Source organism: Solanum stenotomum, chromosome 12, assembly GCF_019186545.1.
Source record: "Solanum stenotomum isolate F172 chromosome 12, ASM1918654v1, whole genome shotgun sequence".
Taxonomy (NCBI): Eukaryota; Viridiplantae; Streptophyta; class Magnoliopsida; order Solanales; family Solanaceae; genus Solanum; species Solanum stenotomum.
Genome location: NC_064293.1, coordinates 38018776 through 38044569, shown reverse-complemented (window position 1 = coordinate 38044569; position 25794 = coordinate 38018776). Strand labels below are relative to the sequence as shown.

General features: G+C 34.0%; 2 protein-coding genes, 1 long non-coding RNA gene and 1 pseudogene across 3 annotated transcripts in view; 3 read left to right on the top strand and 1 right to left on the bottom strand.

Annotated features, from left to right (window-relative positions):
* LOC125846815 (cysteine-rich receptor-like protein kinase 44) overlaps nt 1-25794 on the top strand; it is a 130375-nt gene that overhangs the window by 90936 nt on the left and 13645 nt on the right. Inside the window, exon 3 of the mRNA XM_049526436.1 lies at nt 23455-23582. Coding sequence (XP_049382393.1) covers nt 23455-23582 — 128 coding nt within the window. The remainder of the gene's footprint in view (nt 1-23454; nt 23583-25794) is intronic.
* On the top strand, nt 8897-15896 carry LOC125846818 (cysteine-rich receptor-like protein kinase 44; annotated as a pseudogene).
* On the top strand, nt 18522-20521 carry LOC125846832 (cysteine-rich receptor-like protein kinase 10). The gene is made up of 6 exons (XM_049526505.1): nt 18522-18649; nt 18730-18866; nt 19025-19235; nt 19354-19591; nt 19883-20033; nt 20150-20521. Exons 1-6 carry the CDS (start codon nt 18604-18606, stop codon nt 20504-20506), a joined length of 1140 nt encoding a protein of 379 aa, XP_049382462.1. The 5' UTR covers nt 18522-18603; the 3' UTR covers nt 20507-20521.
* LOC125846846 (uncharacterized) overlaps nt 20178-25794 on the bottom strand; it is a 19237-nt gene continuing 13620 nt past the window's right edge. The window contains exon 2 of the long non-coding RNA XR_007444407.1: nt 20178-20429. This is a non-coding gene — a long non-coding RNA (uncharacterized LOC125846846). The remainder of the gene's footprint in view (nt 20430-25794) is intronic.

Here is a 25794-nt window from a genome sequence, read left to right as displayed (position 1 = left end):
ATATCGAAAACCTCGGGACACAAAAGAAGGGTCAATCTAGACCAAACTCAACATTCCAGAGCTAACCACACTGACGGAATTCTCATCCGAGCGCGTTTACTCAAAATGTTGACCAAAGTCAAACTTAAGCCAAAATTCAAAGGCTAAAACGCCTAATCACACCGACTCACACTGAAAACCTCGGGAGTCATGTCGACCATGCTACTAGCTTAAAATGACCCTTCCGGAGCTGATGAAATCGTCAGAATTGGATTCCGATGTCATCTGCTTGAACTTTTGATCAAAAATGATCGTTCAAGGTTCAAAAGCTTCAAAACACAAAAACTCACACCAAGACCAAACGAACGACCAGGTGACCGAACTGTCAGTCCCAGCAAGTCATAAATGACTTGGGGTCGCTACAGGAACGCTCTAAACGACACACAGAAGGCAAGACACAAAAAAAGACCAAGAGGGTCATTACACTTTACTAGCATCAGCAAAGGAAGTAGGTTCAGTTAGCACAGAAGTTGCAGCAACAAACTCTTGGTAAGACTTAGATAAGTGACTGTATGAAACACACTCCTCTATAGGATACTTCACTTGTTTTCCCATATTTAAGGACACAAAATCTTTCATCCAAACTGGTGGATGAACTCCTCTAGTAGACCTTCTATTCACCACTGTCTGAGGATCATTAGACATACAATCCTGTCCTTGAACTGTTTCTTCCACTGTATCTTGTTCAATATTATCAGTCAAGTTTCTGTCTAATTCTGTATCACATTGAGTTTCTTGTACATACCTATGATTAACTTTGTTCTTGTCACTAATGTTATCATAGCCTAACTTCCATTCTACATTCAGCATATCATTATCCAAATGATTTACAAAAAGGACCTTTTTCACTTTTATCTAAAACAGTTAAGAAAGGAAAGACTGACTCTCTGAATATCACATCTCTACTCACAAAGAAGCTGTTGGAAGTCAAATCTAACAAAATATAACCCTTTTGAGTTTCTGAGTACCCCATATGTACTGCAGCCTTTGTCCTGGATTCTAGTTTATCACTTTCAGTTAACACTTTAGCATAGCATAAACAACCTAATATTCTAAGATGAGATATCATTGGCTTAACACCATACATCCTTTCATATGGAGAGTTACCTCCCAGAACTCTGCTAGGTATTCTGTTTATCAAGTAAGCAGTTGCAAGTACACACTGACCCCAAAACCTTATAGGAATATGGCCCTGAAACCTTAGCGCTCTAGTCACCTCTAATAGATGTCTATGCTTCCTTTCAGCTACTCCACTTTGCTGTGGAGTATAAGGACATGATCTTTGATGTACTATACCTCTTTCCTTAAACAAAGTAGCACATACAACATTCATAAATTCAGTTCCATTATCAGACCTTACCTTCCTTATCACTTTGTCAAATTGTGTCTTGACAAACTTCGGAAAATAGTCTAAAGCTACACACACATCTGCTTTACTTTTTAACAGAAATAACCAACTCATCCTTGAGAAATCATCAACTATTGTAAGAAAGAATCTGTTACCATCAAAAGTTGCCTGTTTGTATGGACCCCATACATCCAAATGAATCAAATGAAAAATTTGACTACTTTTAATACTACTGACAGAAAACATATTTATTGTTTGTTTTGCACAAGGACATACAGTACACTCATTTAGCACTTTATTCACTACTTCTGAATTAACAGGAAAAACTTTACTCAACATTTGTGCAGATCCATGTCCTAGCCTCTTGTGCCATACATTCAATTCTTTTTTGATAACTGCTGTATCTCTAGCTTCTTTTCAGGTACAGCAAATGACTGGTGCTTTAATTGATCTTTTGACAAATTCCTTAGCAGTAGGTACAAACCATCCTCCTCTTACCAACTTCCCTCACCTTGCCAGTGTAAAGCTCCTGAAACACACAAAAATGAGGGAAGAAAGTGACTGAGCAATTTAACTCCTTAGTTACCTTACTCACTGATAGTAAGTTGTACTTGAACTCTGGTATGTGATAAACATTTGTAATCACACTTCTTGGAGATATGTTACATAATCCTGCATGAGACACATATGACACTTCCCCAGTAGGTAAATATACAGTTTTTGGCTCTTTAACCTTGATAACAGAATCACTAATAAGCATATCCAAGTTTTACACTATATGATTAGATGCCCCAGTATCTACAATCCAGACCTGACTATTTTCAGAAACTAACAAGACTTTACCTGCAGTATTAGCCTGAGTTTCATGCGCATGGCTTGAATCTTCTAATTTTTGTCCACCTCCTTGATTCTGCTTCAGCATTTGAAGAATTTGACTATACTGGTCTTTGGTGAAATTACATCCATGTAACTGGTTTGAACATTTCTCTATATTACTCGTATGATTTTTCACAGGTACATTAGTGTTACCTCCATAGTTGAAAGAAACTCTACCAGACACATCCTCATAATCATCCTTCCTTGAGCTGTTAACATAATTTTCAACCATGTAAGCTCCAGTTCTTGTACTAGTATTCACTTTCCTTTTTGACTTGAAATCAGATGGATACCCAATTAGCTTATAACACTGATCCTTAGTGTGTCCCTTGCATCTGCAAAAATCACACACCACTGGAAAGTTCCTCTTGAACTTGTTAACCCCTTGGGAACTAGATCCTCCACCAGTTCTTGAGTACATTGCCAGAGGATCCATTCCAGTACTACCCATAGAACTTAGGCCTATACTTGACCTACTAGAGGTCATTTTTTGACATTCATAATTTACTACCATAGCATAGGCTTGATTTACTGTAGGAACATGATTCATCAACAAGACCTGACTTCTTGCTTGTCCAAATGACTCATTCAATCCCATCGAGAACTGATACAATTTCTGGCGATTTAGATGATCCACAAAACCTCTTGCCTTTTCACAATTACATCCAGGAAGTGGTACCAAAGTCTCAAATTCATCCCATAATGTTGTGAGCTTTGTAAAGTATACAGACACAGAATCTGTACCCTGTTGCAAGGTTGCAATATCTTTGTGTAGACTGAAGGTTCTTGATCCATCTAATTGATCAAACCTTTCTTTTAAGTCATTCCACACAACTTGAGCTGATGATGCAAAAGCTACTCCTCCTAGCAAACTCTTTGACACAGAATTTAGAAGCCATGAGAGAACAATGGCATTCACCCTTTCCCACTGACCTCTTAATTCTGCACTTACATCTTCTTGTTTACACGATCCATCTACCAAACCAATCTTGTTTCTTCCAAGTAATGTCAATCTAATTGACCTACTCCACAAAGTATAGTTCTCAATTCCAATAAGCTGGAATGAAATCAGATTAACCCCACTGATATCAGCAGGACTCAAGAACAGAGGATGACTATAATCAACCCCTTGACTCATCGACATAGCTGGAATGGAGCTTGGATTTCCAGAAATTCCATCAATACTACTGGTTCCAGTTGTCTGTTCACCAGTTACCCCTTGAGTCATGTTTGTAATCTTTCTTCTTCTTCAAATTGATTTCCGGAAGCTAAACTGAATTATCAAGACGAACAAAATTCTCTAGATTCTGATCTTCAGACATAATACACAGAGACGAACAAAATTCTCCAGATTTTGATCTTCAAACTTAATACACAGATGACTTCTTTAAACTTTTATCACCCGCTCTGATACCATGAAGATATTCACTATGAATTATAAAAACAATAGAGTTGGAAAAGGCGAAAGTATTTGTTATTTTATTCTTGAAGTAAGTATACAATGACTAAATCCTATGTATTTATATTCTCCTTGACTAACTAACTTACCTAACTTTTTGGTAACTACCTTCTAACTAACTTCTTGAAGTAGTCCTAACTAACTCTCAACACTCTCCTTCTTTTTAACTGTCTCATTACTATGTGTAACAAAAAACTTCAACAATTGAATCATTTCTAAGTTGTGGAATGTCATGTAATTCTTGTTTTGCAGTGGATATATGTCACCAGAGTATGCAATGCACGGACAATTTTCAGTCAAGTCCGATGTTTTTAGCTTTGGAGTACTAGTCCTAGAAATTTTAAGTGGACAAAAGATCACTTGTTTCAGAAATGGAGAATCTGTGGAAGACCTTTTAAGCTACGTAAGTAACTAAGTTAATTGATCAACTACATTTGAATAGTTGGAACCATCCTTATGCATCAAAGTCTTTTATATTGTCGATGTATAAAGTTTAAACTCTGAATTATAATATTGCAGGCATGGACGAACTGGCAAGAAGGAACATCTACAAATTTGATTGACCCCATGTTTAGGGGAAGTTCAGGACTGGTTCGTGACATAATGCGATACATCCACATTGCTTTATTGTGTGTTCAAGAAAATATTGGTTATAGACCAACTATGGCTGCAGTAGTCCTCATGCTCAGTAGCCTCTCTCTGAGTCTTCCCGTGCCTTCAGGGCCTGTATACTATACACACGATGATATTAGCCCAGAGATTTCACTTATTAAAGAGTACAATTCAAGATCGTCAGAACCTAGAGAATTAGCCAAAAGTAAATCTCTTTCTTCATCACCTAATGAGGCATCGAAAACTGAGTTATACCCTCGTTAACATTCTTAGGAATAATACCCTACTTTTCTGATCTACTTTGTTATTTGTTCGAACTCTAATTAGTTTTGAACTGAGATTGATTACTCCGCACAAAAGGGAACTTGTTTCATATGTATTAGTTATTATTACACTAGTAATATAAGTTGAACTAGTATTGGAACTACCTTTATTATATTTGTTCTTGTAATCTGAAAACTTGAAGCATCTATATTGTCATGTCCCGCCACTTCACTGTTAAAATTTGGCATCGGAATAAGGGAGAAGAATCTAGAGTTGTGGAGAGGTTAGTAGAACACTCTAGAACTCCCTAGATATTTTGAAAAAGACTATAGAATTTTCAACAACTTGTAGAGAATTCTAGATTAAGACTAAAGTGTAAATATTGTAGGGACTTGTAAAGTATTTATTATTTATACTTAGCCCCTAGGGAGTAGTATAAATGGTCTCTCATTTACAAACTCATCTAACAAAGTTGTAAGCAATCTTCCACAAGCAATACAAAGCCTTCTTTCAAAGCTCTCTAAATATCGCTAAGTCTTTCTTGCATTCTCTTAGTGATCTAGTTTCAAAGAGGCTTACTTGAGCTTACAAGACCGTTCTTGCATTTTCTTAACGATCTAGTTTCAAAGGGCGTACTTGAGCTTACAAGACCGTGAAAGATTCGTAAGTTGTCAAGTGCCGCACGAAACATTAGTGAGACTCTAAGTCCTTGGCAATATGCTGTCTAAAATCACCAAGACCAATAGTCTAATGATATAGGTGATCTAGTTTCAAAGGGCTTACTTGAGTTTACAAGACCGTTCTTACATTCTCTTAGTGATCTAGTTTCAAAGGGCTTACTTGGTCTTACAAGACCGTGAGTAAGTTGTCAAGTATTGCACGGAATACTAGTGAAACTCTAAGTCCGTGACAATATGCTAGCTAAAATTACCAAGACCAATAGTCTAACGATATAGGTTTCCACTGTTAAGAATCTACACTTTTCATATGAAACTTTGGAGGTATTCTCTGCAAAACAAATTCTTGTATAAAATTTCCTTGTAATTCCCACTTTTCGTGAAGTGAAATTGGCGAGAACCCATTTATATTGCATTGGCAACTTATTAAAGAGTCATTTGGCAATGAGAATTATTTGCTTTTCTTTGTGAAATAATGTTTTGTTTTATTTTAAAATTAGTGTTTGATTTTAAAACTTTAAAATCCACTTAGGGTAGGATTCCAAAATAAGACAAATGTTCCAAATTCGTTTTCCAATTCCATATTCACAATTTCCAAATAAAGAACTCTATTCTCTCCTTCGCAAAAAATATAACCAAGCAAAATGTTGTCTTCAACTCCAACTTCATAAATATATATAAAATTAAAATATTGGAATTTATGGCTAAATGTCTGCTAAATTGCACTAAAATAGTTTAAGTCAGAATATCTATAGCTTTGCAAATACGAAAGCTAAAAAACGTCAAAGTGTATAATAATAAATATTCTTATAAATATAAATATATATATATAAAATATCATGAAATCACATACTTTAAAGAGTAAATTTTAGGAATAGCAAACATAAAAATCATATTAGTGCTCTATAACTACAATTTTGCTATGGAGCATCTAATTTGTATAAATCGCAGCGATTTGTATAAATCAGGTGTGTGTGTTTATGAATTGCGTTTGTGTATGTTTATGTTCTTTGTGTTAGGCTAGAGTGGCGAGCGAGATTAGAAGAGAGGGGAGAGAGGCGAGTGAGATAGGGCAGGGAGTTGAGAGAGATGAATTGTATATTTATATTGATTAAATAATTGTATATATGTAACTACTATGTATATGCATCAATGATTGTGTTTATATATCTGCATAAAATTTGAATTTGTATACAATTGAATCGAGTTAATAGACAATTGAATTGAGTTAAAACATTTGTATTTGTATATCAAATCTCTCTCTTGCTTATACAAACAAAATTTGTACATTGTATTTATATAATTTGTTTTTGTATAAAGCGAGAGAGAAAGCCAAAAGAGAACTGGGCAGGGGAAAATTTGTATTAGTATAATTATAAGTGCATAGGACGGAGAGATATGTATTTGCATTTATATATATAGTCTCACTCGCTTTATACAAACACAATTTATATATTTGTGTTTGTACAAAAGTGAGAGAGGCAATGGAGAGAATGAGAGTGTTGAGCGAGATACAGGGGAAAGAAGCAAGAATGAAAATGTGTTTGCTACGAATTTGAATTAAATGAAACTGCAGCTATAACATTTATTTTGAGTTAATAGTTTGCTATAATGCACAATTTTCCCTACTATAAATTATACAATGTAATTTTTTAATAAAACAAAAACAAATATCAAACAAAAACTAATATCTACCTTGTACTTTTGCATTACTAGTTCTATACTTCTACATAAGGGTATCAAATGAGTGGGTTGGTTGAAATTAAAGATATTAAAATGAGTTGAAATAGAAATTGGGTTGAGTCTTGACTCACCCTAGTTTATTTTGGGCTCAAATGGGCTAAAAATCAGATTGACCCAAGACCCCGCTTAATTTCAATAATTTTAACATATTGTTATTTAATTTTTATAACCACAATTTGAATTTCAATTCAAGAAAATTTTAAAAAAGAAGTTACAAATGGATAGATAAATCCTAAAAGATATAAAATAGATAGTAATTCATACCTTCAATATAGCAACATACATTACATCAATGCAAATAAAGAGTCTTAAAACTGGTTGAAATTGAAGATTAAATTGGGCTCAATTGAGGATTCTCTTAAAATGGGTTAAAACTTGATTGAGTTGAAATTGAATTCAATTCTCAAATTATCTTAAGTCCAACCTTTAAAATTTTGGACTGGTTGGACGGATTACTTATAGTTTGACTCTTTTTGACACCCCTACTTTTATATATATTACTATCTGTTATTTTGACACAAAAAAATTTGGTACTTGAAAAGAAATAGTTTGAGAAGGTTCAATTGACCCAAATAAATTTCTAGATTGCAAGTTTATCGATATCAAATCCATAAAAAGAACCAAATTCTTGTTGGGAATTATTTATGATATAAATAAATGAATTATGAATTTTTTTTGTCTTATTTATACTCTTCTTTAAAATCTACATATTATGTGGCAAAAGAGATTCCTAATATCTCATAGAAAAAGAGTATGTATTGTAGAGTTTGAAGAAGAGTATTTGAATTTCATTTATTTTGATTTATTTTTTTTCAATTAGAAAGGTGTGACTATGTTACTATTACTAGATTTCACTGCCATAAAACATATCAATAATTTTCTGTTCTTAAATAGAAAGTTAAATTTATCTAAATACTATACATAAGAAAGGGAAAGATAAATGCTGGGGAGAAAAAAATCATTGAAAGGTGTCCGCATGATTTTTTCTGCTACTGAGGGAAGAGCTTCCACAAAAACGCCTAACTATTTTCTTGGAAAAAAATTACTTTTTGAAAGTTTCAAAAAATAATTTCTCCTAAATTATCAACTCCCATCCTTTTCAATGTGTTTTTTTTTTCAAGGTCTTTCTAAATTCTACCTTTCTTTTCCATTGACTTCACAGATAGAAACGTTAAGTAGTCATATTCAAATACTATTTTAATTTATAATATTCAATATTATCTTAAAACTTGTTAAATAGTCCGTTCACTTTTACTTGTCACTTATTTCTAAAATAAATTTTCATTTTTACTTGTCACTTTTGACATATCAAGAAAAGACAATAAATTTTTTCCATATTTTACCCTCAACATTAAATATTTATTTTCCAAATCATTTTCTAAAACATCATTTAATAGGGAATAGTTTGGTAAAATATCTATATCATTAATTATTTCCTTACTGGGTATGCCAAGTCAAACCGTGACAAGTAAAAGTGAACGGAGAGAATAATATTTTATATAACAAACGAAGCATTTTATTAACGGTCGATTCCTCCGTGACATTTTAAAAATAAAGTATCCAAAACTAACCAAATCATATCAGCACTAAAGCGAATTCAAAATGATTGAAACACGGTAGAAAATTATAATTTTAATTATTTAATATTCACAATAGAGTAACCCATTAAAAAAGTAGAATACAAATCTCTTAGAATAACATTGAAGAACCGGACCTCATAAAATAACTTGACAACTTCAACTCCCATCCTTTTCAAGGCTTTTAATTTCCGCGTTTCATAACTGAAAAGTCAAGAGTAGTTGTAAAAATGAAAAATGGATTCGATCTTCCTAACAAAATGAGCACAACTATTCTATTAAGCTTTGCGTGAATTCTAATATTCCAAGCTATGGGTTTTTTGAAATGTCAGATCATTGTAATATTCCTATTTTACTACCTCATCATAGCACAGCCTAATTTCAGTTTACAATGTAATGTGACAGAGTACCCTCCAAATGGTACATACCACACAAACCTTAACACACTTGTCTCGTCTCTTTCGCGCAACATAGACAGTGATGGCTTCTATAATGCTACCATAGGCCAAGATCAGAACAGGATTAGTGCCATCGCACAATGTAGAGCAGATGTTGAATTACAAGCATGCCGCGACTGTATAAATAATGCTACTCGCTTGATTTTAGAGAAATGCCCTTCCAAGAAATCAGCCTTTGAGGTTTATGACGTGTGTCTGATAAGATATTCAAATGAGTCCTTCATAGGTACCATGTCAACCGATCCGCGATCTATTTCTTATGTCCTCGGGGATTTCTCGAACCCCCAATTGTTTTTTAGCCAATATCTGACACCTGTGTTGACAAGCTTACGAACTTGAGCTTCAGCGGGTGGAAAACGCAAGTTTGCTGCTAATGTTTTTATTGCCCCTAATTTTGAGACTATACATGCACTTGTACAGTGCACATCCGATTTATCAGCTCGAGATTGCTATGATTGTTTAACCGCTATCTATTCTAGTTTGCCTGGCTGTGAATGTTATGCAAAGAGGGGAAACTACTATACAATGCCCAGCTGCATTGTTCGGTATGAACCTTACTCATTCTTCAATGAATCATTATTGGCTGAAGCTCCGCCACCCTTATTGTCACCACAGCAGCCAGCCTCATTGCCGCTGCCGCCACCGCCACCGCCACCGCCAGGTATTTGAAATCTTTGTGGAATTATATTCAGGGGACCTGAGCCTCTTTTATTGGCTGGCTCACCGGCCTCAATTTATGTCTAAAGAATGTTTGCACTATCAGTATATTTTTTTCAAGATTGTAATCCCAATTATTCTGTGACTTAAACACGACAATATGCCCTGTTGTGCTTGTAATTAGGGGTCATTAGATAGTTGGTTTAGATGTGAGTTATGCAAGTATTACATTCTGCATAAGTAAATACTATGTTTGGTAGTTGATTAGGAGATAAACTATTCATGTATAAAATTAATATGATGTTTGGTTTCTAATTTAGAAACTCACATAACTAATACATGTATAAGTTATGAGACAATGCAAGATAGAAGGTACATGCGTAAAATAATTCATATATTCACTAGGTCATTAATATACCAAACGTCATTATAAAATATTGTGCTTAATTAACATATATATACTTCAATTCAAATTGCTATTCTAGTTTTAACTTTCCACAAAATTGCAAGAAGTGTGGAAAATATGAATAATTGTTAACCTAATAGTACTAACTTGAAGCATTTTTGTAGGGAAGGCTGATAAAACTCCAAGAACTATCATCATTATTGTCGGGCTCGCTGTCACAGTTGTTATTTTTATTGTTTGTATTCCTGTCATCTTGATGAAGAGGCGAAAGAAGAAGTTGGTGAACAAAAGAGAGGGTAAGGATGGCTTATTAATGATTAAGGAAAGTTGAATTTTAATTAAAACCATGTTTCACTAATTTGTTCTGTTCAATTACTACTATGTTGGTGAAAGGTATACGAGACGATGATACTAGCAGTGCAGAATCCCTGCAATATGAATTTTCTACAATTAGAGCAGCAACAGATAACTTCTCAAATGATAATAAATTGGGTCAGGGCGGATTTGGTCCGGTGTACAAGGTAAAAATTCTTTACAATGTCACTATATATTGTTTTATTTAAAAAATATATTTTGGACTGTTTTAAGAGTCGCCACTTAATTTTTAAGAAAAATCAAGAAAACTATTGTTTTCAAAAGACTAAAACAGGAATCTAATGAAAACTTAAAAAAAGGGTTCGAGGTTCTTATTAATATTCTAGGAAGGTTTTTAAAGCACCTAGAATATCCACTAATGTGGTTATCCGATAATTAATTATTTGGCTAAATTAACTGTAACTTAACTTAAATTGAACAATTTTTAGTTAAGACCATTTTGGGGAAAAAAGTAAAAAAATATTAAGGTATTATCCAAGTGGAGTATTTTGCAAAGAATATTTTTTAGGCCTCGTCGAAGGTGATCGATTTAGTTAAGTTATAAAATCAAAACGGGTATCTTTGGGGATTTGAATTCTAAAACCTTAACATTAGCGGCAAACACTAACAAGTAAGAAGAACATAGTAAAGTAGAGAGGGAAAGAGAGTTAGACCCAAATCTGGTTTCTGTCCGCCTGGACCAGTATTTGGGCCTATTTCGTTTTTGGGCCAAAGGCCCAATTTTTCACCTGTCCTAAATTTCTAACAGAAACAATAATAAAACGACAAGAGCTTAGGCCCAAAATACAAAAATGAAAGGTGGGCCTTTGACCCAATCTTTCCAAATTATTGATCTGTTGCTTCTTTCAACCTCGGGACCTGTTCGTCGATTTTTATAGCTGACTGACTCGGAAGGGAAAGATTTGAGCCTTTATGGCTCTCTCAAAATGCAAAGATAGAGTCCGTGGGGACTCGGGTGGGTTTCACATGCAATAAAATGAAAAGGAATTAGCATACGAAGCAATAGAACAAATAAGATATAATTTTAAACAAGATGGAATTCGATCAAAATGAAAGCCACTTAAGTAATTTAAAATGGACCGAAGCATACGACTCTAAAGAAGACCAAGTGAACCAAATTGACAATTATAAAGTTGATAAGCAAATTGACACCAAACAGGAGCACGTATATGTGAATATATATATACACACTTGTGATCATATTATATTACATGGAATACACAACCAGTAACCAACAACAATTAAGAATATTAAAAGGAAACATGCCGCCTAGTTAGCAAACAAAACATCACGTGCTTTAGTCTAGCTGATTTGATTTAGTGAAACATAGCAATACTAATTTATTATGTCAAAATACTAAACGTCGGAGGCTATAACAAACCCGATTTTTTAAAAGCAAAGGAAGAGAAACTAGCGGGGACTTTGCCAGATCATTTTAAAAGGGAAATGAAATATAATTATAAATAATCAAGGCCGAGCAAGCTTATTTCTCAGGGTAACAGGTTGCACACAAGCACAAGCATACACGAATAAATATAGCATGCGCAGAGACACCACACGAAGGATTGAAATAGGCGACAAGCTGAAATCAGTACGGTCATTTTCAGATTTTGACAAAGTTAAGAGAGCTATTGCTATTTTAACTAGCAATAACACGCTGGAGAATCAGTTGCTACACCTCAGAAACATTGAACATTAAAACTAAACAGAGGCAAGCAGAAGAGGGGGACAAATATCCATTTGAATACATTCCATATTTTTTCATAGAACCGATTGCAATTACATGTACCAAACCAAGCCTAATTAGGAAAGCAGCAGCGATTAGCCTAGCAGTGAAGTATTTTCATATTTTTCATTCAAATGATATTCGACCAAATCACAAGTAAAATAAAGAATGGCCAGCACATCATTTATGAATAACAAAAAAAAAGTTTCCCTTTACAGGTGGTGCTTTAGAGCCATAAAGTCCAGTTATTAATATTTAAAAGGGGTAAACATCAAGAAAATACTTGTTAAAATTGTTAACAACATAATCACGGAAAAAACCTTTGTCAAGAAATTAAGCAAAGATAACGAGACTACAACTGAACAACCGTAAATCTGGAATGAATGAAATTTCCTACTGGACTTCAATCATATTATCAGAACTTCAAAACAAACAATTGTGCAATAGCTAAATATAGGCTAAAACAAACCATCAAATGTAGTAGCGAGACATTTAGGGCGGGGAAGTCATTTTAGGCGCGATTGAATTGGAAAAACACCAGTTCAAACAAAAAAAATAAAATGAAGAGGACGAAGCACTTTCATTACTTGAAGCTATGTAAAAGCTAAAACAACAATCCCAGGCGAGAAGTTTCACATGAATGAATGAAAAATAGACGTGCGGAATCCTAAACTAAATAAACAAAAGATCGGCTACGTGTACACTAGAAGCAAAAATGAACAATAAGTGAAAATACAATATACATTCATATCATATTAAGCAGAACTAAAACAAAAGAGAGAAGGGGAGGTGTATTACTTTTTCCGGCGCAGCAAACTGGAACTCGAGATTTCGAAAACGATTCCACCACAGAGTTGGATTATGGACAGCAAACGAGAGACCCAGGCGGCTACTCGAACTCAAATCGACTTAGGGGAGCGACGACGAACAAGCTAGAAGAATGAGAGCCTGAAAATTAACTCCTCTCTCCTCTTTCGAATGTATTTTTCGTATGGATTTTGTGACTACTTGCTTCAGCTGTTCTATGTGACTTAGTTAAAAATTTCCCAACTCAAAAAAATCCCCCTCTCAATAGTGAACAAAAAGGAATACATATAGGGGGGGAAATTAGGGTTCGGAGAAATGGGGGGAAAGAGGACGAATTCCAAATTCAAAAATGAATTCTTTCCCCAATTCAACCAAACACCTTTTCTTCTAAGATTTTGCCCTATTCCAAAAGAGGAAAGGGGAAATGGACGTGCTCGATCGATCGATCGTCCTTGATCGTCGATGTGGCTCGATCTCTTGGCTGGAAGGACAAGTATCGCAGGTGAACGTTGCTGCTGGAACAGTGCCTTTTGCTGTAACATTAGCTGCTGCTGGTTGTCCTTTTGAGCAGCTGAAAACGTCTAGGAGTTGTACGCACTGGTCTCTTGTTGAAGAGGAGTATTGGGTCGGGTGTGGGCTGATTTTGGTGTGCTGGAGGTAATTAGAATTAAGGAAACATTGGGCTGGTCACAGGTATTGAATTGGAATAAGGAAAATAGGCCCAAGCTAAGTTTGGTATATCACAAATGGGTTCAGGGGATTTGACTAATAGCTAAATGAATTAATGTAAATTCATTAACGAGCTTCTTAAATCTAAAATAAAATAAAATAAAATAATCGACTTAGTTATAAACTAATTAATTTGAAATAAAAACTATTATATAACCAAAACTAATATCTTTTGAGACTATTTTCGAATATTCGTAAAATATACTAATTAGACACATAATTAACTTAATTATGAACTAACTAATTAACTCAAAATCGTAAACTATTAGATAACTAAACAAACTAACCAAACATTTAATTAAACAAAATCTTTTTGAGACGATTTTCTAATATTTATAAAATACACTAATTATATACATAATTATATAAAAGACATATTATTATTTAAAAATTATAACAAGTGACAAACTATTTGAAATAACTTGCAAACTATTCTATTATATATATATATATTTTTATTTTTTTTCGAAATTTCTAAAATTAAATACTTTAAATCATTTGAAAATTAAGAAGCTCGAAATTAATTATTACCGGGGAGGGTCAAAATTAGGTGTCAATATATATAATTAATTCATTCTTTCAATTTGTGTTGATCTGCTTCAGGGTAAGCTTTCAAATGGACAAGAAGTAGCAGTAAAGAGATTGGCTGCAAATTCAGGCCAAGGTGATCTAGAATTCAAAAACGAGGTCTTATTGGTGGCCAGGCTTGAACACAGGAATTTGGTTAGGTTACTCGGATTTTGCTTTGACGGAACAGAGAGACTTCTTATCTATGAATTTGTTCCCAATGCGAGCCTTGACCACTTTTTATTTGGTATGTATTGCTTAGCTTTTTACCTGATCTTCTACACTGACAATATATAGAAGGTGAACTTTTTATAAAATATGGAGCTTATTATTCATTTGATTGTCCAATGGGAATGCAGATCCGGTTAAACGTAAGCATCTGGATTGGGAAAGACGATCCAAAATCATAGGAGGCCTTGCTAGGGGAATTCTTTATCTTCATGAGGATTCTAGACTTCGCATCATTCACCGTGATCTCAAAGCTAGTAATGTTCTACTTGATGCAGAAATGAATCCTAAAATCTCAGACTTTGGCATGGCAAGGTTATTTGCAATGGATGAATCTCAAGGAATCACAAGCAAAATTGCTGGGACCTAGTAAGTTTTATATCTCTCATTAGATAGACTGTTCATAAATACCCAATTTGCAGCACAACATTCTACCTCAGTACTTCCTAAGTTTATTAGAAAATGTCTTAATTTCATTAATGGAATGTGTAGTTCTGGCTTTTAACGTCAAGTAGTTCCCTGTTGACAGCTTATTCAGTCATGCTGATCCCCCTATTTGCAGTATCAAACCCCAGAAATGAGTTTTTTAGCCTTTTTAACTTAAGTCTGTTGAAGAAAAAACACAAAATTAAACAATTGAATCATATCTAACCTACCAAATGTTATGTAATTCTTGTTTTGGCTTTGCAGTGGATATATGGCGCCAGAGTATGCAATGCAGGGAAAAATGTCAGTCAAATCAGATGTTTTTAGCTTTGGAGTATTAGTCCTGGAAATTTTAGGTGGCCAAAGAAACACTTGTTTCATAAATGGAGAATATGTGGGAAACCTTCTAAGCTACGTAAGTAGTAACCAAGCCGATTAATCAGCTTTACCTTTCAATTTCAAATTAGACGGGGTCAGGTGCATGTAAATTATTTTACACTATTAGTGTTAAAATTCTTAAACTAAACTGTCACAGGCTTGGAGGAATTGGCGTGAAGGAACAACATCAAATTTAATAGACCCCATGTTGAGGGGAAGCTCGGGACTGGTTTCTGACATAACGAGATGCATCCACATAGCCTTATTGTGCGTTCAAGAAAATGTTGCTGATAGACCAACTATGGCTGCAGTAGTTCTCATGCTCAGTAGTCTCTCTCTGGCTCTTTCAGTGCCTTCAAAGCCCGGATATTATATGCAAATTGATGTTATCCCAAATATTTCACCTATTCAAGGATACAAATCAAGATTAATATCAGAATCTAATCGACCAGCCAAAAGTAAATCTATTTGCTTATCACAAAATGAGATGTCAATAAGTGAGTTAGATCCTAGATGATAGAGTTAGATATAATTGCCCTTTGTACTTATTATGTTATTTCTTTGAACGAGTGATCATTACTGATGATTAAGGATTTAATTTGGGGATATTCACGGAGAATTAGCAACTCCTAATAACAAAAGAACATGGTACTATTTCACTTTCAAAACATCGCAACAAAAGTTGTTCTTTTCTCTCAATTCCTAACACATAGTGGTGTTCCACTTCATTTTCCAAATTTGCAAAAGACACAAAAACAGAATTTTCCGTGTATTCACTTGTATATGATGATTGGACAGTTTGTTAAACATAAAACACAAAAGTTTCAATCTCGTCCAGGGATTGTTTTAGTCACCAATCAACTAACCACAACAACCGAACCAGTATGTTATACGAAAAAAAAAACAGAGGAATCCCCGAAACGTTGATTCCTTATTGGACACAGCTTATATTAACATTAAGAAAGTGAACAGCTGCTTGGCAGGTTCCATTGTTAATTGATTTGTCAATTCAATTTGACTCACTTTTAAGAAGTTAAGATGTTTTCTCTGAGATATGTACATGTCAAAATAGAAGAAAAATCATGGAGTGGAATTTAAAACACAAGGAAAAAGAATTAGATACAAATAAGTTGGATTTCCATTTCTGTAATCATATAATTCAAAGAAGAACAAGAAACTGTCATAATTTCCCGCCCTTGTTGGCTTGTTTGCATCCACTTCCTGTCCATAAATTAGAGTTGTTAAATGCCAAGTAAATTTGTCAATTCCAAAAAAATAAAAAAAATAAAAAATACTCCATATAATAGACCAAGTCAAAAGTTTTTTTTTTTTCAATGCGTGTGACGCCCAAGCAGACGTGCAGTCAAAAGTTGATGTCATCTTATGTGACATGAATTTTATTTGGAGTACTAGAAACGACAAACAAGAGTAGTGTGCTACATGGAAATTCATACTAAAGGGAAGTCGTCAAACCTAAAGAAATTCAAAGCAGCAATACCAAAATAACTTTTTGAAAGTTTCTAAGCCTAGAAAGCACAATCTCCTTATTTACTCCCATCCTTTTCAATGCTTGAATTTTCTGCTTTCCATATTACTTCATAGACTGAGTCAATCTTCCAACAACAAAAAGGTTGAAACACTGAAAATTTGGAGCCATGCCTTCTATTTATACAGTCTCAAACACGTTACTTGAACAGACAGCTATGGGTTCCTTGAAATGGCTGATCATTCTAATATTCTAATTTTACTACCTTTACTACCTCACCATAGCACAGCCTGATTTCACTTTTCAATCGCCCTGTGAAAGTAATGTGACAGAGTACCCTCCAAATGGTACATACCACACAAACCTTAACACAATTCTCTCCTCTCTTTCGCGCAACATAGACAGTGATGGCTTCTATAATGCTACCATAGGCCAAGATCAGGACAGGGTTAGTGCCATCGCGCAATGTAGAGCAGATGTTGAATTACAAACATGCCGCGACTGTATAAATAATGCTACTCGCTTGATTTTAGAGAAATGTCCTTCCAAGAAATCAGCCTTTGGCATTTATAATCTGTGTCTGATAAGATATTCTAATGAGTCTTTCATAGGCACCATGTCAACCGACCCGCGATTTATTTATTATGTCCTCGGGAATTTCTCGGACCCCCAATTGTTTTTTAACCAATATCTGACACCCGTGTTGACAAGCTTACGAACTCGAGCTTCAGCGGGTGGAAAACGCAAGTTTGCTGCTAATGTTTTTAGTGCCCCTGATTTTCAGACTATACATGCACTTGTACAGTGCACAGCCGATTTATCAGCTCAAGGTTGCTACAATTGTTTAAGCGCTGTCTATTCAAGTTTGCCTGACTGTGAATGTTATGCAAAGAGGGGAAACTACCATTTGATGCCCAGCTGCATTGTTCGGTATGAACCTTACTCATTCTTCAATGAATCATTATTGACTGAAGCTCCGCCACCCTTATTGTCACCACCGCAGCCAGCCTTATTGCCACCAACACCACCACCAGGTATTTGAAATCTTTGTGGACACTTTGTTTGGATAGTTGTTATGTATTATTTTATAATGTATCCTATTGTAATGTATTGTATCGTAATGTATTGTTTTACTGAATACAGTGATTAGATAGATCGCATCGTTTCCAATCGTTACATAATGTCACACATCCATAATTTGAATGATAACCTACAAAAAAATAGTAGAAAACAAGATAGAGCTACTATGAAAAGGTAAGATAAAAGATGAAATACAATTATTTAATAATAAATAAAGATAAAATGAGAAGAAAATATTAAGTTAACAATGTGATCACACTAAATCGGTCGTTACATAAATTGATGCCATTACGTAAGGATGGATTTAAACGATACTATACAATAGAATTTAAGTAACAATCAAAACAAACATTGTATTTAAACTAACAATACAATACAATGGGTAACAACCATCCAAACAAGGTGTTCATATTCGTATCCACCTTCAAGGGACATGTTGTCCAAGTCGAGCCTCTTTTGTTATGCGTGCTTGGTGGTGTCAATTGCAAAGCTAGATCCAGATTATAGAGTAATTGACACGAATAGCTGAATCGTGGACTGTGAATTTTAATTATATACTCGGCGGTGCTTGTGATACTAATTTGAAGCATTTTTTGTAGGAAAGGATGACAAAACTGCACGAACTGTCATCATTATTGTGGTACCCATTGTCACAATTGCTATTCTTATTGGTTGTTTTTCTGTCATGTTGATGAGGAGGAGAAAGAGGAAGTTGGTGAACAAAAGAGAGGGTAAGCCTAGTTTATTGACCTACAATTGAATTTTAATTAAGACCATGGTTCACTAATTTGTTCTTTCCTATTACTACTAGTTATTGAAGGTATATCTGTGGATGATACTAGTATTGCAGAATCTTTGCAATATGATTTCTCAGCAATTAGTGCAGCAACAGATAACTTCTCAGATGCAAATAAGTTGGGACAAGGCGGATTTGGTACTGTGTATAAGGTGATTAATCATTACTAAGGTTTTGAGTATTCTTCACATTGTCGGTGTATATAAATGAGGACCGTGTTGCATAACAACCTAGTTGGAGCAAGAATGCTATGTTATAATTTCATTGTTTTAATTCGTATTTTTCAATTTGGTCTCATATTATGTTTCAGGGCAAGCTTTCAAATGGACAAGAAGTGGCAGTGAAAAGATTGTCAATAGATTCAGGCCAAGGAGATCTAGAATTCAAAAACGAGGTCTTGTTGGTTGCCAGGCTTCAACATAGAAATTTGGTTAGATTGCGAGGATTTTGCTTTGATGGAGCAGAGAGACTTCTTGTCTATGAATTTGTTCCCAATGCAAGCCTTGACCAATTTTTATTTGGTATGTATTGTTTTAGATTTAGTTAACTTGAGAGTGTAATTCTTCTATACTGTCCGTATATAGAAGTTAAATCTTTTATAAGTGCTCTACATTTAACATTTGTCCAATGGGAACACAGATCCAGTTAAACGTAGGCAATTGGATTGGGAAAGGAGATCCAAAATCATTGGAGGCGTTGCTCGGGGAATCCTTTATCTTCATGAGGATTCTAGGCTTCGGATCATTCATCGTGATCTCAAAGCTAGTAATGTTCTACTTGATGCAGAAATGAATCCTAAAATCTCAGACTTTGGCATGGCAAGGTTATTTACCCTGGATGAAACTCAAGGCAGCACAACCAGAATTGTTGGCTCCTAGTAAGTTGTATAACTCTCATTAGATAGACTGTTTAATTTCATATTGCTCGGAGAGATTCTTTTAACCATTTAGCAAGCAAGAACAAAAACCTCAATACTACTCGTAAACAAACCATTCCTTAGAATTACTATATGTAAAATGAATTTTGATTTGTAATGTAGTTGCTTCAGGAACTTTATCTCATTTTTTGTTTTCGCACCTCAATTTTGTTGAACTAGAATTTTAATAGTCCCCACAATTAAGGTACCGAATCCTGGAAAAGTTTTGTAATTTATGTTTTGTCTTTCCAGTGGATATATGGCACCAGAGTATGCAATGCACGGGCAATTCTCAGTGAAATCAGATGTTTTTAGCTTTGGAGTACTGGTCCTAGAAATTTTAAGTGGCCAAAAGAACACTTGTTTCAGAAACGGAGAATCTGTGGAAGACCTTCTAAGCTATGTAAGTAACTAAGTTAATTGATGAACTACATTTCAATAGTGGGGACCATCCTTATGCATCAAATTCTTTTACATTGTCGATGTATAGAGTTTAAACTCTGAATTATAATATTGCAGGCATGGACAAACTGGCAAGAAGGAACAGCTGCAAATTTGATTGACCCCATGTTTAGGGGAAGTTCAGGACTGGTTCGTGACATAATGAGATACATCCACATTGCTTTATTGTGCGTTCAAGAAAATATTGGTGATAGACCAACTATGGCTGCAGTAGTTCTCATGCTCAGTAGCCTCTCTCTGAGTCTACCCGTGCCTTCAGGGCCTGCATACTACGCGCACAATGATATTAGCCCAGAGATTTCACTTATTAAAGAGTACAATTCAAGATCGTCAGAACCTAGAGAATTAGCCAAAACTAAATCTATTTCTTCATCACGTAATGAGGCATCCATAACTGAATTATACCCTCGTTAACATCCTTAGACATAAGACCCCTCTTTTATGAGCTACTTTGTTATTTGTTCGAACTCTAATTAGTTTGGAATTGAGATTGATTTATGTATTAGTTGTATTATTACACTAGTTAAATAAGTTCAACTAGTACTGGAACTACCTTTATTTGTTCTTGTAATCTGAAAATTTGAAGCATCTATATGCTGTCTAAAATCACCAAGACCAAATAGTCTAACGGTATAAGTTTTCGCAGTTAAGAATCTACGCTTTTATCTCTCCTATTATATGTAATTGAAATTCAAGATTAATTGTGGCATTGATACGTGACATTTTTATCTCTCCTATTATATATAGGTAATTTTAAAAAAAAGTTGAAATTAAAGATTAATTGTAGCATTGACATTATTTATAGATATAGATATACTCTCTGCCTCATGTTAGTTGATGATCATATATAATACTAAATATAGTTGTCTTATATTAGTTGATTACCTCATTAAATCAAGAAATCATTAATTAATTATTATTTTTATTACCTTGGCAATTAATTCTTTTTGAAAGTGTTCATATTTATTTCTAAAACTTACGAAGAATTTTTTTAGGTGGTAAATTAGTAAAATCATCATCTTATTTATGATTTCTTAAAAACTGTGCAAAATAGAAAGTGATCAACTAATATAGAACAAAGATAGTATACATTAAAAAAGATATAATTAAGAACCTTCACAAAGACTCGTTCTTTTGATCTATTTTTTCAAACTTGTCAATTACTTCGGAAGTTTCAACTCACTCCCTATATTCTCCTTAACTGCCCACTCCCGTCCTTTTCAGTGTTTTAACTTTTCATTTTTAGTGACCAAGTCAATCCTTGTACTCCCTCTGTCTAACTAAGGGAATCTCTAATCCAAACACCAAATTTTACATTAAATTTGATGTCAGCACTATTTTAGTGTAAATTAACTTCAATCGCATCAAATTTTACACCAAAAAGAAATTTGTTTTTCTCTCTTCATTATTATATTATTATTTCTTATTTCACAAAACAAATTCTTTGGAAAACATTTATATGTTTGCATTTTTAATTTTTGTGAAGGTTAATTGTAATTATATCCAATTATAATTTATATTAGAATTAACATAAATTTTAATTTTTAAAAAAAGTCATATATACAAAAAATTAATTTATAAAAAAAGCTAACTTCTATATCTAAAATTAATATTATAAAAATATTACATAAAAAATAATTAAATATACAAGAGATTTAATTAAAACATACCATTTATATAATGTTTAATTAAAAGTTTTGTAAAATGAAATAATATTAAAATATTCAATAAGGTGAATTGGTGTGATGAATAGGGTTACATCAAATTTGGTGTAACACTATTCACACACCAAAATTGTGTAAAATTTGATGTTGGGTTGGAGCTCCAAAACACCAAATAAGGATTTGGTGTATAATTTGGTGTTGGGTTGGAGATGGTCCAACTATAGATGTTTACTAAGAAGCAATAAATGATAAGAGTAATGAACAAGTATTATTAAAAACTTCAAGATAGTATAATGAACAAGTAAAGATAGACGAAAAAGTAATAAAATTGAGCACGGAATTTTGAGTCCATTCTATTTATATACTTGTGCTTGACGAGTTTAGTTTTGCGTAGACTATGGGGAACACAGCTATGAGTTTCTTGAGATGACTCATCGTTCTAATGTTCCAATTGAAATAACACCAACACTCTCTGAGATAAGTGTATTAGTTGATTTATTTATCAATTAAATATTTTAGCAATTACATTCTCCGTTCAATAATAATTGTCCACTATACTAGTATAGTATTTTAGGATATCCAACAATATTTGTCCGTTTTATAAAATCAATGGATAATTTTACACTTAATTCCTATTTTACTCTTATCATTAATTATAGTCATTTCTCTATTATATTTTTCAGATATTATATTTGTTATATTCAAAGGGTGATATAGTAAAATTATCTTTCTATTTTATAGTTTCTTAATAAATGTGCAAAGTCAATAGTATACAACTATTATTAGATAGAGGGAGTACTATTATTTTTATCACCGATAGTAATTCATGTTGGTGTACACCACGAAATAATATAACGACCCACTAGCTATCTTAAAAAAGATATATGTTGATCGAATTTATATACAAATTTTACAAAATACTATTTTCAATCGACAATAACTTCTTAATGTGTATGTAACTGTAAAAAGATAGAAGCTACCGTTTCTTAAAAAAGAAGGCGAAAAGCCAAAAACTTTAAGATATAAAATATTTGGCAAATCATAATCAACATTTAAATTATAACCATAATCTAAGCTTGTATATTTTCTCTTCAATTTCTGTGCAAAATATCGCACACTAATTATAACTTGTTAAAAAAATTTATACTAACTTGCATGGGTGGCACGTGTTGGAAAACTTGTAGATTAATAAAAGTTTGATGGGATGACTTTTTGGTGAACCGAAGAATAAAGAAGCTTCACAAAAGCGCGTTTTTTTGAAATTTTCAAGGCAAAGAAAGCCACCTCCAATTTATATTTTCTCCTTAACCTTAATTCTCCGATCCCATCCTTTTCAGTGACGAAAAAGTCCGTAGTGAAGTGATCATTATTTTAGAAACACGGACACAACAAAAAGGAAATAGGGTCACATAAACTAAAACAAAGTATAGCCTAACCAATACTAACTTGAAGAGTTCCTGCAGGAGAGGATGATAAAACAAATCGAACCGTCATCATTATCAGTGTGTCAACAGTTACAGTTGTTATTCTTGTTGTTTGTATTACTCTCATCATGATGAGGAGGCGAAGGAGGAAACTAGTGAAAAATATTTAGAGTAAGGCGTACGTTATTAACAGGCAATGATTTCGGAAAGTTGAACTGATAAGACCGTATTTCACTGAAATTTTGTTGTATGTTTTACTACTACTTTGATGAAGGTATACACGGGGATGATATTAGCACTGCAGAATCCTTTCAATATGATTTTTCAACAATTAGAGCAGCAACAGATAACTTCTCAAGCGATAATAAATTGGGACAGGGCGGATTTGGTTTTGTGTACAAGGTGATTGCTGATTTAGCCTACTTGATGCATAAAGGACACTGTGACTGACTGACATCATATAGCTGACTCTTTGTTCAACTCATAATTTTTCAATTTGCGCTCGTCTGATTCAGGGTACGCTTCCAAATAGTCAAGAAGTAGCAGTGAAAAGATTGTCAGCAGATTCTGGTCAAGGTGATCTGGAATTAAAAAATGAGGTCATGTTGGTTGCTAGACTTCAACACAGGAATTTAGTTAGGTTACTGGGATATTGCTTCGATGGAACAGAGAGACTTCTTATCTTTGAATTTGGTCCCAATGCAAGCCTTGACAACTTTTTATTTGGTATTTATAACGTATTGCTTATTGTTTTGTCAGTATAATATGACATGTTGACTGTCGTCTAGCTATCTGCCTTATTATTCTGGAGAACTAATTCCACTTGTTACACGTAGTTACCTATAGTAATAGTGACTTGATGCGAAGCTCAATTCATAATTATATTTTTCATCTTGTTCCCAGATCCAGTTAAACGTAGGCAATTAGATTGGGAAAAGCGATCCAAAATAATAGGAGGCGTTGCTAAGGGAATTCTTTATCTACATGAGGATTCTAGACTTCGCATCATTCATCGTGATCTCAAAGCAAGTAATGTTCTACTTGATGAAGAAATGAATCCTAAAATTGCAGACTTTGGCATGGCAAGGCTATTTACATTGGATGAAACTCAAGGCAACACAAGTAGAATTGTCGGGACCTAGTAAGTTTTACATCTCTCAATATTATATAGACTGTTACTCTTTTTTCATATCACTGGGAAGGACTTTTAACCATTTAACCAGATTTAAAAGCTGCCTCGAGACAAAAGCAAATCATTCCTTGAAATAATGCTTCAATATAGTTGGAATAGGACTAGGACCTAATAAGTCCGGTTGGTTTATAGGAATGCAAACTATGTGAAGATATTCACTATGAATTATAAAAACAGTAGAGTTGGAAAAGACGAAAGTATTTGTTGTTTTATTCTTGAAGTAAGTATACAATGACTAAATCCTATGTATTTATATTCTCCTTGACTAACTAACTTACCAAACTTTTTGGTAACTAACTTCTTGAAGTAGTCCTAACTAACTCTCAACACTCTCCTTCTTTTTAACTATCTCATTATTCCCCCTCAAGCTAGGTGGTGTAAAAATATTTAATACCCCTAGCTTAGACAGTAGATAGTCATGTTGTGGCCTGTTGAGACCCTTGGTTAGCAAATCAGCCAGCTGATTATGTGTTGAAACATAAGTAATCTTAACCAGCCCTTGTTGAAGTTTTTCCCTGATGAAATGACAATCAATCTCAATGTGTTTAGTACGTTCATGATAGACTGGATTAGAGGCCAATAGAATAGCAGACTTGTTGTCACTATATACTTGAACTGGTAACTGAACCTCAGCCTTTAATTCTTTCAGCATTCCAACCAACCAAACTAACTCTGCCACAGTAGAAGCTAAGCTTCTATACTCAGCTTCAGCTGAGCTTCTTGAAACAATGGTTTGCTTCTTAGCTTTCCAAGACACCACAGACTCTCCAAGTTTAATCACATAGCCAGTCACAGACTTTCTTGTAAGTGGGCATGCTGCCCAGTCTGCATCACAATAAGCTGTAATTTCATTACTACACTTGCTAGATAGTAGTATACCTTGACCTGGCTGTCTTTTAATGTATTTGACAACTCTAAGTGTTGCATCTATATGAGACTTCTTTGGTTGATGTAGGAACTGACTTAAAGTTTGAGCACTAAAAGAAATGTCTGGTCTAGTCATGTTTAAATATAGCAGTTTCCCAATCAGTTTTTGATAGGCACTTTGATCTGTTAGAGGCTCATCTTGATTCTGTCCAGTTTGATCATCATATTGCTTTGATGTCAACTTTACATTTACATCCATAGCAGCTTCCCAATCAGTTTTTGATAGGCACTTTGATCTGTTAGAGGCTCATCTTGATTCTGTCCAGTTTGATCATCATATTGCTTTGATGTCAACTTTACATTTACATCCATATGTGTTCCAGTAGTCTTTGCTCCTGATAAACCAACTTCAGAAATAAGTTGAAGTGCATACTTCCTTTGATGCATGACAACTCCACTGTTTGACCTTACAAACTCTATCCCAAGAAAGTATTTCAACTCTCCTAGATCTTTCATTTTAAAACTTTGTTGTAAGGACTTTTTTGTTTCCTCCAC

What these genes read in the sequence shown, in the direction of transcription:
- LOC125846832 (XM_049526505.1), top strand. Translation starts at nt 18,604, where the DNA reads ATGTTGATGAGGAGGAGAAAGAGGAAGTTGGTGAACAAAAGAGAGG. An exon ending in GATTTGGTACTGTGTATAAG is followed by an intron (nt 18,867 to 19,024) that starts GTGATTAATCAT and finishes ATTATGTTTCAG; the next exon opens with GGCAAGCTTTCAAATGGACA. An exon ending in TGGAAGACCTTCTAAGCTAT is followed by an intron (nt 20,034 to 20,149) that starts GTAAGTAACTAA and finishes ATAATATTGCAG; the next exon opens with GCATGGACAAACTGGCAAGA.